The sequence below is a fragment of the Solanum verrucosum genome, unplaced genomic scaffold, assembly GCF_900185275.1.
Source record: "Solanum verrucosum unplaced genomic scaffold, falcon-dt-bn FXZP01000125.1, whole genome shotgun sequence".
Taxonomy (NCBI): Eukaryota; Viridiplantae; Streptophyta; class Magnoliopsida; order Solanales; family Solanaceae; genus Solanum; species Solanum verrucosum.
The window spans coordinates 2,194,509-2,208,441 of record NW_026019923.1 but is presented as its reverse complement, the minus strand read 5'-3'; the positions used below and the strand labels follow the sequence as shown (position 1 = coordinate 2,208,441).

The 13,933-nt window shown below is 29.3% G+C and overlaps 2 protein-coding genes across 2 annotated transcripts in view; both read left to right on the top strand.

Annotated features, from left to right (window-relative positions):
• The window catches only part of LOC125823997 (uncharacterized), a 248,179-nt gene that overhangs the window by 29,353 nt on the left and 204,893 nt on the right, over positions 1–13,933 (top strand). The gene's annotated exons all lie outside the window — the stretch shown is intronic.
• On the top strand, positions 9,469–13,766 carry LOC125824014 (growth-regulating factor 3-like). The gene is made up of 4 exons (XM_049503374.1): positions 9,469–9,776; positions 10,381–10,566; positions 11,063–11,396; positions 13,159–13,766. Exons 1-4 carry the CDS (start codon positions 9,566–9,568, stop codon positions 13,511–13,513), a joined length of 1,086 nt encoding a protein of 361 aa, XP_049359331.1. The 5' UTR covers positions 9,469–9,565; the 3' UTR covers positions 13,514–13,766.

The window sequence follows — 13,933 nt, the reverse complement described above, 5'->3', positions numbered from 1 at the left end:
ATATATTCTTATTTTATTACTGTTCTCTAATGGAACTATGGTCCATACTGCACAAACATGACACATGGATCCATAAGATTAAACAACATGTCTATATGTGAGTATATTCTAAAACAATATGTCTATCCCATAAAGATATTCAAGAATAATATATCTGAGTACATTTTGTGTCTCATATACTCGATTTATATGAAATTACACCGAACATATATTCTTATTTTATTATATTTTATTACTGTTCTCTAATGGAACAATGGTCCATACTGCACAAAACCTTTTTTGTTGTTATATTTTCTATTGAGCTTTTACTACCCAACTCCAACTAACTCTTACACTTCCTCCACATGGCTTTGGTGTTCAATACTTTACATTACTTGAATTAATTATACAATAAGGTTTTTATTAATTTATTTATACTTCTTTTGCTAAGGCAAATTGTAACGTATAAGTGATGTTGTTGCATGCCATAAAGATAATGGACAGCTTGACATTGTTCACTTGAGTACTCTATCTTTTCAAGACTGTATGGGGACATTGCTCGAAATACCTTGATTTTTTTATAACATGTTTGAGTTAAATAACAATGATTTGAAGCATAATTTTTTACACTATTTCGAAAATCCAAAGACTCAATCGTATGAATATGTAAAATACTGGATTTCCAATTCTAGCAAGAAAGAGAGGTGTTTCCTACTTATATAATTAGGAGCGATTAAATTTATACTTGTGCATTGCAAGGTCTAGTTATGAAGATTGAATGTGAGATCTTTGTTTAATAGTGAAGGAATTCCAATCACTCCACCACAATTTACGTTTGATCTTTGCAAGACTTTTAGGTAAGGTACCATTTGGTGAGTCGTTTGTGTGAGTTTGCTCACTTATCAGTCTTCTAAGATCAAATAAAGGAGAGGCAGTTTGGTGGATTGAGTAGCTATCGGTTGTCATCAAGCGTAAAGCTAGTTAATTTGTGTTACTTCACTTGTTTAGGACTGAGTCATGACTATTATTATATTGTTATTTTTGTTGATATATGTATTTAATACGTGAAATTTACTAACTCCACTTATTCAAATTTGCATGAGATAATTTCATTTAGAGGCGAAGCCAGAAATTTCACTAAAAAAACTCAAAATGTTATATAATAATAAATAAATAAATATCTAATATAACCTGATAATATATCATGTAACTTTCCGACAAAAAGAATTTGAATGAATCCTTGCGCCTTTATTTACCATAGAAAGTCAAAAGTACAAGAGTGAATAAGTCTAGTCTACTACAGAAAAATTTAATAATTAAGAAAATCTAAATATTAAACATAGGAGTAAAATTTATTCTATTTAATTAACTACTGAAAAAACTAACTTAATTATTTTTAATTTTTAGTCTCTCTTTTTTCCCCTCTCATTTTACTAGTCTGTCTTTTCAACTATTGGAAGAATGGGAGGTATGGGAACTATTGTATTGAAAAATGATTTTTAATAAGTTTTTTTTTTAAAAAATAATAATAATAATTTCAATTCTTAAAGAAAGGGTGCTTAAGAAAAAAGTTTGGTAAAGAGTGGGCAGAAAGGGTGGCATGCATGACTCACCAACACTAAAAAGAAAAATAAATGAATAAAAATCAGAGATAAATAAATAAATGATAATAGAATTTGCCTTGAGAAAGAAGAAAAAATTATATCTATTAATTGATTATCAAAGATTACAGTGAGATGGTAAGTATTTTTATATTCTTAGTCAAATATTTCGAATTCAAAATATAATAATGAAATTGTCTTCACTATGAAGTGTTTTACTCAGAGTAAAGACACTACTATGTGCAAATTCAAATTGATTGAACTCTAAAAGTATATTAAACACCGAATAAGAAATAAAAATAAAGAAAATGATTTTGAAAGTTTTAGCTAACTTTCTTAACAAATGTGATCAACTTTTCAATATTGAATATTATTTATTATGAGGAAGAATCGTTGTCTGTCATAAAAAGGAATAAAATATACACATATTATTTCCAAATTATTTTTCTTAACATTTTATTTTACTTGTTAGTTGGTTATGATGAGGTCAAGTTGTACTTTACATATTCAAAAATATTATTATTATTTTTTTAAAAATATTTATAACCATAAAATTGATAGTGCTTAATCTTTTTTATTTTCTTTGGGGACCATTTTCTTCCTACCTGACTAGTTGACATTTCGAGATTCAAAATTTAAATTAAATTTTATTTTTTATCAGACGGTTGAGATTAATCGATCACTATGATCATGGCCCTAGGAATCTATTTTGTGGGACCATCAACGGTGGATGATCAACGCACGTAATAATTAGTAATCAATTTCGCGTGCTAATTAATTTGTCTACTCGTGCAAATATATTGTTGATATTATTTGTGGTTGTTTGTACAAAACCTAATCATTTTTATTATTTTTTTGTGAAAATTTAAAATGTTGTAAACATAAAAAAGGGAAGAATAAAATTCATTAAGGAGATTTGGTGAACTAAAAATTTAAACGACAATAATAATTGTTCGAGTCGATTAAAATTTAGAACTTTACGATATAAATTTTTTTTTAAAAAAAGTGACTTTTTGTTGGTGAAATAAAGGACTAAATGATGATAGTAATTATGAATTTGTCTAGATTTTTTTTTGTTTTGAATATACTAGAAAAAATGGCGATGTCAATATATGAGTATTTAGTGACTATTTCCTTAAGGACGACGGAAATAATTTTTTGAATCGATTGAATTTGAAAATTTTGAATATATTAAAAAGAATTGATATATAAATTTAGCTTTATCCGTCCTAATTTATGTGATACATTTTAAAATCCAATATTTAAATAAGTTTATCTTTAATTGTAATTTTTCATACATTCTTTAAATATTTTAAATTTTGATTGTCAATTATTATGCTTATATAGTGTTTTTTTACATAACTTTCAACTATATAAATTTTATTTCAAAAAACATGTAAATTTTATGCTCAAATTCACACAATCAAACTTAAATTATTTGACTCTTGAAATTCGAATTGTCCTACATAAATTGAGACAGAGTTAGCAATATATTATGAGTACTTCATGACTCATTCCTTCTTTATGAATTTAAATAGTACTTAATTATCTTTTCATTTAATTAAAGATGCTTACAAAATAATGATAATCCTTGTTTTATTTGTATTACTTCTTCAAAGATTTGGATTTCATTTTCAAAACTTTGTCTTCAATCATTTGCTCTGTCATGACAGACCAAAAATTTATAATATTATGATACTTAATTGGTATTTTAATTAAGTACTAGTTAAGTATTCTTTTAATTCTCATATAAAATTTAATCCACTGCTTGAAAATGAAGGTAGTTAACCAACTGTTTTTTCTTGGATTCTTGACCTAAATCCAATTATTAGCTCAAAAAAATATTATCATAGGGATTAAATAATTTTCTTAATACTATATTAGAAGATAGCAAATTAAATTGATAAACAATAAGAAGACTTTGTCTTGGCCTTTTTTAATTGGTGTTTTTTAAAATCAATTGAAAAAAATTGGTTTACCATAATTTGAATTTGGAAAAGTTTTTGGAAAACTATTTTGTAGAGAATTCATGCATTTAGATTACTCTTTAGGAAAAAATTAAAAGCTAAATTGATCCAAAAAATTAATTCAAAACGTCCTTTTAAAAAGTAGTTATCACAATATAGGTCTAAATTAAAAATCCATTAATTATGATTTATGATTAGTTCACGACTTTAATATATTTCATAACAAAGTCACGACTCATAAGTCTCAACTCATACATAGACCTGAAAATGATGTGTAGTTAAAATAGTGAGTATTAGGATTACTTCGTCATTGATTAGATGTTTTCAGTTTTGAGCTTTCGACGTGAAAAAAATATGTTAGAAAACACGTACTCCTTAAATGATCAAGTCTTCTGTGTCATAAATTTTAATTAGTCATGATTTTAATATAAATATCAGATACCGAGTGAGAAATTGAAGAAAAGAAAAGAGACAACTAACATGTCTTATTCATGTGGATTTGTCCATAACGATTGAGACTTTATTGTTTCTTTATAAAAATAAATAAAAAACAATTAATATCTTTTTGATCATTTATAAACAGAAAAATAATTAAACTATCATATTCAGTTGGATAATCCAACATTTTTGATACCTTAGTTCCACCTATTTGTTCACATTTTCTTTTTGTTTGTATTAATAAAAATCCTAATTGGACCCCATTTAATAGTATTTATTTTTTAAAAATTAATAGGTTCTTAGATGTTACGTGACAAATATTTTTTTCCTAATTTAGTAAATAAAGTTGTAAAGCACATTATCAATGATCTCGATTTCAATCCTGAGTATTGAGAAATTTCTTAACGAAACTTATTTGATATTTTAATTAATTTTACGTGATACAAATTTAAATTTATTTAAATTAGTAATTATATTTCAACTCACCAAGTAATTAAGAAATTAAAAACTACCATTTTTGGAGGTACATTTATTAATTGATTGGTTGAATGACAGAATTCTAGTCTGTTGAACTGCTTATTTATGTGATATTGAAGCTTTACCTACTACCCACTTCTTCTTATATATAATTATTCACGTTTGACTTTTTTTTTACGCTCTCTAAAAGTTATAAATAAGAAGAATAATTCTATCAATTTATCCTTTCGATTACTTTTTTTTTATTTTTAGAATATTACTAATTAGTTTACACTGTAAACATAATTAATAGCTAAAACATCATGAAAATATAGCTCTCAATAAATAATTGTCAACGAGAATGATTTTATTAAGAAGTGTATAGTCCACACGTACACGACCAGGGGAAAAGAAGGTGAGGAACAAAGGGCGATTCTGCCGTTAACTAAGAAGGCGATATATTGACTTGAAGAGGAAAGAAAACAAATCGCGATGATATTTTCTTGTTTCTCAATAGGTCTGTTTCATCTTTTTAAGCAAAAATTTCACATAAGTAAGATTTAAGAAGATATTATTTTCAATATTTGGAATGTTCAAGGATCCTATTATAATTGGGCCAGAATCAATAGCCCATAGTTCCAAACATGCCAAAATTATCCAAAAGGTATTATGAGCTTTCTTATGTACTCCCTTTCTTATCCCATTCAAATATATGAGCGCAAAATACTATCTTGTTTTATTGTTACTTAGCAATAGAAGCTTGCTTATGCTGCTTTGTCGACACTTTTTTGCCCTCTTCGCTTTGGACATGAGCGCTAGTAGACACAGAAAAAGAACAGGTGAAGTGTATTGTTCGTAATGAAAAGAAAGATGAGAATAATTTAGAAATAACAAACATTATAGACATAATAAGGCTGTATAACTATAATATCGATAATTGTGTTCCATAAGTATAGTTTTGTTTGCTATGAAGGCTACGGTTTGTATATTTATAGGGTAAGTATATACAAAATTTGTATTTATACATTATGAATTTTTTTCATAACTCCGTCTGTATATTTCGCTTGCCAATATACAAACATGGTAATTTATTATAATTTTTTTCGTAAATTATATAAAATAGCTACGGTAAACATATACAAAATTCTGGATTTATATAATCAGGAATCAATCTGTAGCCGGGAACTATAATTTTCTTAAGTTGTAGCTATAGTAACTAATATAGGCTAAATATTTGTTATTCTTCATGATTTTCCCAAAAAATATATCACTACTTTGCCTCTTTGTTGAACCTTTCTCATGTGAAAACACCTGATGATCCATAACAAAAAGCCCTCATATTTTAGCTGGGCTTAAACTCTACAAAAAGAAATGGGCCAAGTTTTGGTGTGTGAAATAATTGGTTTTAATGGGTTAATTTGCACAAATAAGTTAGTTGATTTCACACTCTTGTTAATTTCATCCTCGAATTATTCACAAGTTTTGTCGGATTGGTAAATCTTGCTTGTATTTAACTATTATTCCAAACTTACGACATATTGGTATGACTTAGTGTTATTTCTTCATTTTGGCTATTTTGTTAAATCGTTCACAAGTGCTAACAGTATAAAAATGACTTGGTAGTATCTTTATTCTACAAACCTTGCTAAATTGTTCATGTATCGCGATAAATTTTGTATGACTTAGTGCTATTTTCTACCTTTCTTGTTAAATTATTCACATGTCATATCTTATTGAGTAATTCACAAGACATGATAAATTAGTATAACTTGAGTCTATCTTCATTATACCTATCTGTTTAAATACTAAATCAATATGACTAAGTACCATTTCATTCTATCTATCTTGTTAGACTAGAATTTTTTTTTTTACCGATTAACCCTTTTTGGGATAATGATTTAGAAAATATGACTTTATGAGATAATGATTTAGAACATTAAACGGCAGACATATTTAAAGCGCGGAGAATAGATATCAATGTTTGAACTTTAAAATAACAAAACAAATTTTTAGTAGTATGAAAACAAGGAAGACCTTGGAAAAATAATCACGTGCAAGCACGTGATTAATTTAAGTTACTAATCGCATGCTTACATGTTCACTTTGATTAATAATTGTTTTATATTATTTTATTAATTTTAAAAAATCAAAATAAAATTAGTTTTAGATAAATTCTACTCTACCATTATAATTAATTCTTTTTTGAAAGTGTATACAAATTTATCATGTTCTAAAAAAGGTTTCTTAAGTGGTAAATTAATAAAATTATCCTTGGTAATTATAATTTCTCATGACTAAATTGGTTGGAAAATAAGTAATCACCTAATTAGTTATCTCGAGATTAGTTATTTCAGAATTGTTATCCCACCCTCAATTTTCAAAGTGAGATAGAAATAATACTACAATCTCAAAATAAGTAATTTAAAATAAGTTACAGCTAATCCACAGATTTATCTCAACCAAACATGAGATAAACATCCTAAATTGATTTCGGAATTAGTTATCTTTATCCCTCGTATCAAATGAGTTCTTAAAGTCGTGTAAAAAAATGGACAACTAAGGATTGTGATGAACAGATAAGTACAGGTTTTGGATTCGAGTCCCTTTGAGTACGGAGTCATCTTTGTTAAAGAAAACTCTACTCCCAATATGAAATTTTCCGATTCGAATATGAGTTTACTTGGGTGTGGGGTGGGGGTGATAGGACCCACATAAGAAGCTGTTAAATTTCTGACACAAAACTGTGATTTTTTTATCTTGACATTTTGTGTCAGTTATGTATAGAGTAGTCTCCTTCACTCACAGACATGTGACCAACCACTACAATCTTTTCTTTAATTATTTTTCAGATTTAAAAAATATATATACTTTATACTCCTATTAATATGAACAAATATCTTTATTAAGAAAAAAAAAAAAACGTTTGATTGTATAAATATATAATTTTCTTATTGACGTATAGTATTGAATAAGTAGATGTAAAATATGACAGCAAAATAGAGTGGAGCTAAAAGTTTAGATACGAATCATATTCATTAGGTACGTTACAAATATTAAATTTGATTATTATGAAAATACGTCAAACATGTTCGATGAACAAGCGAGTTTATAATAAGATCATATTTTTTTTATGGTAGTCCAAGGGATTGGTTTACTGCCAAACGATCAATCAAACTGATGGAAGTAAGGACCTTAAAATGAGATTGTGGGAGAGTAATACAAACATCATGTTGTTAGGCGAAACAACATGAACGAGCAGTTCACTCTTTGTGCTTAAATTAAGTAAATATCTAAGTCAGGGCTTTTCCTTTGCCAATCGATCATATGTATGTATGTATCGACTTGATTTTGTATGTCTCCGTTACCTTTTGGGAGGCCTACGCCCCATAGAAATTGTCTGAGTCAATCATCCACTTTGGTATCTTATTGAATAAAAATGGTGATATTGTTCCTTCATTAATCAAAAATTTAATTTTTGGAAAGTATCATGACCGTCCAATAAGAAGGTAAACGACTACATTCTTTATTAAGAATTTATGATTATCATGACAAGAAGTAATCAGAAGCACAATGAAGACATTTGACCACAAATTAAAGTTAAAAAAGTTTGGAGTCAAATTGTTGCACTTGACATTATTAACAAAAAGATGAAAATTTTAAAAATTGTATATTTTATCTTATCTTATCTCTGTTAAATAACACCTAGAGAAACATATTAACAGAGAATATCTTGGTAATTGTAATTAATTAATAATTAATCAAACTTATAATCTTGTTCCATTCTAAAGAAAAATACTTGTAAAAAGGCTTTCACATCAAGCCAAAATATCATTAATTAAACTTTTTTTCATCCAATACTTGTAACATAATCTTATAGCTTTTGACCAAATAATAATAATAATATTACCCTACCTTCTAAAGAAAGCTAAGATTATTATAGGTAAGTAGAAATTGGTGTATAACATTTTTTTTTGTTTCCTTTGAAAATTATTGGACAATTTTGATATACACTTCATTTTTTCATATGTTTTACTTGAGCCGAATATTTATCGAAATAATTTTTTTACGAGGTAAGGATCCTTTCTAAATTCCATTTATAAGATTATATGAGATCATGCTATTGTTGTTAAAACAAGAAAAAATACCTAAGATTTGTTATAATTATACTATCAAGGATTTAGCGACAATAATACAATTGTTGCTATATTATATTTAGTGACAACAATAAATGCATAGTTATAATCAACACTTTAAATAACACTTAAACCTTAAGAAACTCGCTAAGTATTTTATATATTGCTATTAAATCTCTCTTATATTGTAGTATATGCAAAAAAGTCTAAATTTGATATTCACTACATGTTTGACTCACCCACTCACAATAGAATCAAAATTTAAATTTTATATATGCAACTTTTAAAATTCTTAACATCAAATCTAATATAAACACAATTTTAAAATTACGACTTCATTTCACATGTTGCAACGCAACCTTAAAAGTTAGTTTTTTTTTTAGTTTTCCATTTGGTGTCTGAAGCCCACATTAGAGTCTCGACTAAATTCAGATCGCATACTGTAAAATCCATTTGGAAGTGGCAACTCCCAATATATTATTTTCTCTATACCCAAGGCTCGAACCCGAAACCTCTAATTAAGAATTAAACAGTCTCATCATCACTACACCACAATCCATGTTGGTAGCTTAAACGTTAGTTTTTTTTTTTTTTGGTTTTCTATTCGGTGTCCATATCCCACATTGAATTCCCGACTAAATCCAGATCGCATACTGCAGAGCTCATTCAGAGGTAACACTCCCAACATGATTTCCTCCATACTCAATGCTCAAACCTGAAACATCTGATTAAGAATAAAACAGTCCCACCACCACTGCACTACAACCGAGTTACTTAAAAGATAGTTTTCAAATCCTTTGAGTGGCCTCAACAAAGTCTGTAACTTTGCAGCTTTTTATCCTCCCTTCTCTCTCACTGAACTCTTCCTGCCAAAGATACATACAAAAATGGTCCACAGAAAAACTCACTGCAAAAAAAGCTTCTTTTTTTCATCAACAACCAAACTTTAAACTTCAACAACCCCCCCCCCCCTCCAAACCCCACCCCACCAATGGACTTCAAGTTGAAGCAATGGAGAAATGAATCATCAGAAGAAGAAAAATCAACAAAGTTACCAAGACTTGTTCTTGATCTTGACTCCTTTTCTTCTTGTTATTCACATTCTGATTCTGATTCTTTTGCTCTTCCATTATTTGTATCTGAACCTATCAATAAATTGTCAGCATTTGCAGATTCAACACTTACTCCCACCAAACTTCCCAGTAAGTAAATACTACTATTACTTTACTCCCTTTGTCTTTTATCTTACTCCGTTCGAATTCAAGATTTAAACTTTATGAGTTCGAAATGTGACTTTTCTATCTATTTAGTAGATTTATTTTAACACATATATAGAGTGTGAGTCAAAATTATTGAATTCAGTTGAAATCAAACATTACTTTTTGTACATTCTTAACGAAATTTCTGACTTCTCTATCACTTGTGTCTCTTAAAGTTTTAAATATTTTTATTCGTAGAACGTATTCAAGATTTTATCTTTATGAGTTTGGATTACCATTTTGTATATACATATAGTAGATTTCTTACCACACATATTATTTGAACTATGAGTATTGAATTTAGACACTCTTAACGAAATTATTGACTTCTTCACTCCTTGTGTCTGTTAAAGTTTAGAGCTTTTTTGTTGTTATGTAACATATCCATAATTATTGTAAAGATGGATCTAATTGGGCCTAACTCAACCCCAAAAGCTAGCTTATGAGGGGAAGATTGTTCAACTCCATATAAGGAGACCAAATTCCCATCCATTTTCCGATGTGGGAATTCTTAACAATTATTTTATCCTCTTGTTTTGGACTATAGGTATGGGAAATGGTTACTTCAGCTTAGCTCAGTGGCAAGAACTTGAACTACAGGCTTTGATTTACAAACATATGTTAGCTGGTGCTCCTGTTCCTCATGAACTTCTTCATCTTATTAAAAAAAGTCTCATCAATTCATCTCCTTATTATAATATGCCTCAACAATATCATCATTATCAACAAGCTAGTAAGTTTTTTTTTTTTTTTCCAAATTTGAATTGTTTATTACAGAGTTTAAGTAATATATAAAAATTTCACACTATCAGGTCATTTTTACCTGTTGTAGACATGTAGTAGGTAACGTATCTTATTTTTAATATTTTAAGAAGCACTTCGTTTATATATCCTTTGAATGACCTGATGGTGTGCAAAATGGAGAATATAACAATAAGAAGTGCTAAACTAGTATACTTTTACTTTATCTACATAATCACATATTCTTGAATTTTGTACGATATATATAGTGGCGAAGTTGTAAACAATGAAGGGTGGTCAGATGAACAATATTTGGTTTGAAATATATACGGTGCATCTAGAAAGATATACCAAGTGTATATACATAAAATAAATATATATGTCAAATCTTGAATGCTCTTAACGAAATTCTTGACTTCAGCACTAGTCATACATGAATGCCAAGAACAAAAAGTTACTAACATTTTTTTCTTTTGTAAATTATGAAGTGTTACACTCAGGGTATTGGGGAAAAACAAATATGGATCCAGAGCCAGGGAGGTGTAGGAGAACTGATGGGAAGAAATGGAGATGTTCAAGAGATGTTGTGAGTGGACATAAGTACTGTGAACGCCACGTCCATCGTGGTAAGAACCGTTCAAGAAAGCCAGTGGAAATCCCCACAACCACCGCCTCTCGTGGCTGCATTGCAGCCACGAGCAGCAGGGGCGGCAGTGAAGTCCTTAAAGTCAACTCCGCCATGGCAAGTCATGGCAGGGTTACTCCTCAATTTGCTCTATCTGGACATGCAAATTCAATTGATCTACTTCAACTCAATCAAAGGTATACCTTTTTGAAATGTTGAGTTTAAGTTATGTGCATCGATAATATATAATGTTTTAAATCATCAAGTAATTGTTTACAATAAACATGATTTTATATCTAGAGCTTAAATAGATGCGAAGAAATCATCTAGTTTCTTTCTTACTTTCAACGAGAACACGGATGGTTTTTAACAAACGTCGACATGATTAGTCTTTTTCTTTTTTACAAGTATGATGTCCAAGTCAGTTTGTGTACACTTTAACAAATTTCATGAAATACCTTACTTTCCAACAACACAAATATCGAATAGTTTTGTCAATTATTTTTTGGCCTCCCACTAAAAACATGAATGGTTTTAAGCAAAAGAGGGAGACAAGAAGTTCAATAATGCAATGACAAACATTGAAATTTGAACTCTTTTAACTTTATTCTAAAGGGACTAATTTATGTGTGTGTATTATTCTCTTCTAACCCCATCCTTATCTTTTTCCCTACCACCTCCAAAGAGACATCTCAAAGTTATAATGTTTGATTGATAGTTGTCTCCCAAAAGGGGGAATATATAAATTAAGACCTTGATCAAATAGCTTTATCTTTATCTACTTCAAATTCCACTATCACATTTTCCTAATATTCTTTCTTTTATTCACTCTTGGAGGGTGGGGGCACTTATTGAGAGGAGCTAATATTAAATTATTTTGGTTTTTTATTCGGTATTTGATATATGTATTGAAGTCAATTAAAGTTGAATTTGCATTGGAAAGTTCTATATTAACGATTTTAGTTTTCTTGTACAAAGATGATTTCATACCGAGGATTGGAACCTTAAGAACTCTAATTAAAGATGAATGAGTACTTCTAACTCGACCATAAACGTTGTTGATTAATACTTGTCTCACAAGAGGGAGAATATCTTCAACTTACTAAGAACATGACCTAAATAGAAAGATTTGGATCTCGAGAATAAGGATAAAAGAGTAATAGATAATTGAGTGTTGTAGTATAGTATTAGTTAGTATACACATAGCGTAGTATCATATTCTCCTAACTTTCACTATTACCTCTCATTTCATTTGTTATGATTATCTTGTTGTTTTGTTGCAGTCTTTTTTTTCCTATCATGCTTTGATTGTATATGTTTTGAGTTAAGTGTATATTAGAAACAACCTCTTTACCTATAAAGGTAGATATAAGGTATTTCTATGACTACCCTTCTAAGTGAAATTACGCTGGACCTTATTGTTATTGACACAAGAAGGGAGAATATCTAAATTAAAACCTTGATCAAATAGCTTTATCTTTATCTATTTCAAATTCCATAATCATATTTAAATTTATTTATTTTTTCACTCATGGAGGGGTCCACTTACTGAATTTTTTTCTTGTGATTGTTAAAATCTCATTCAAGATTGTTTTGGTCCACATTCTTGATTTTTTCTTGAGTTTGCTTTAGCCTTTAGTGCATAGTTGCACCCCATCCACTTGTTCTTTGTCTCTGCATTTGTAAAGGTCCCCCCTATGTACTAATGTGTAAGTTTTATGTACGGATAGCGTAAAAAATATTTATATAATCAGGTCACATATAAAATAACTATATGTGATAAATATTAAATAGTAATAGGGTATTATGAGATCTTAACAAATAGCCAATTGGATTCATGGTTAATTTTCTGCCCGATATACATCTAGATTATATACAATTATACACATTACATATAGATAGATTATAAATATCGTTGACTAGACGACTATTTAAGTTAATTCTTGTTTTGATTTGTAGGCCTTCAACATCTATAATTGAGAAAAAAGGTCCAATGGAATCCCAAAATGATAGTAAATCGAGTGGCCAAATCCTTCGCCATTTCTTTGATGATTGGCCTATACAAGAAGTTGAAGAAAATGAAAATGCTACTTCAATGGCTTCTGCCACCAGTCTCTCCATTTCGATGCCCGGAAATCCCTCCTCTGACATCTCGTTAAAGCTCTCTACGGGAGAAAGATATAACTCTGGTACTCGAGTCCATAACGTTGAACGTTCCATGTGGGGAACGAACCAAGTGGCATCGATGAATGGACCACTAGCCGAGGCTTTAAGGTCATCGATGTCCAACTCATCGCCAACGAGCGTTTTGTAACACTTGCCGCGTGGCAGCACGTCAGAGGCTAGTTATGTTAGCACTTGATTAGACAAGTGGCACTGTTGATTTTTCTCTTTGTTGTGTTACTTTTTTTCCATCTTTTGTATTGAAAGCATACTATGAAGGTGCATTGTATTAGCTATGTTTGTATGACAAGTGGATGTAACTACACTTTCCTTTTATAATCGTACTGTTTGAGTCAGCTTTCAGTTCAACGACATCCCAAAAAGAATGTGAAGATTGAACTTTTTTTCCTGGTGTTAAATTTTTTGCCTATTTGTATTGATTTAATGATCACTTTACTAGAGTAAGTACTAGACAACTTTTCTTTTTCCGATAACTGTGGTGTTTAGGCTAGCTTGTGTGCACCTTGACTTATTTCATGGGATACCTATTAACTCTCCCACTAGCAACAAG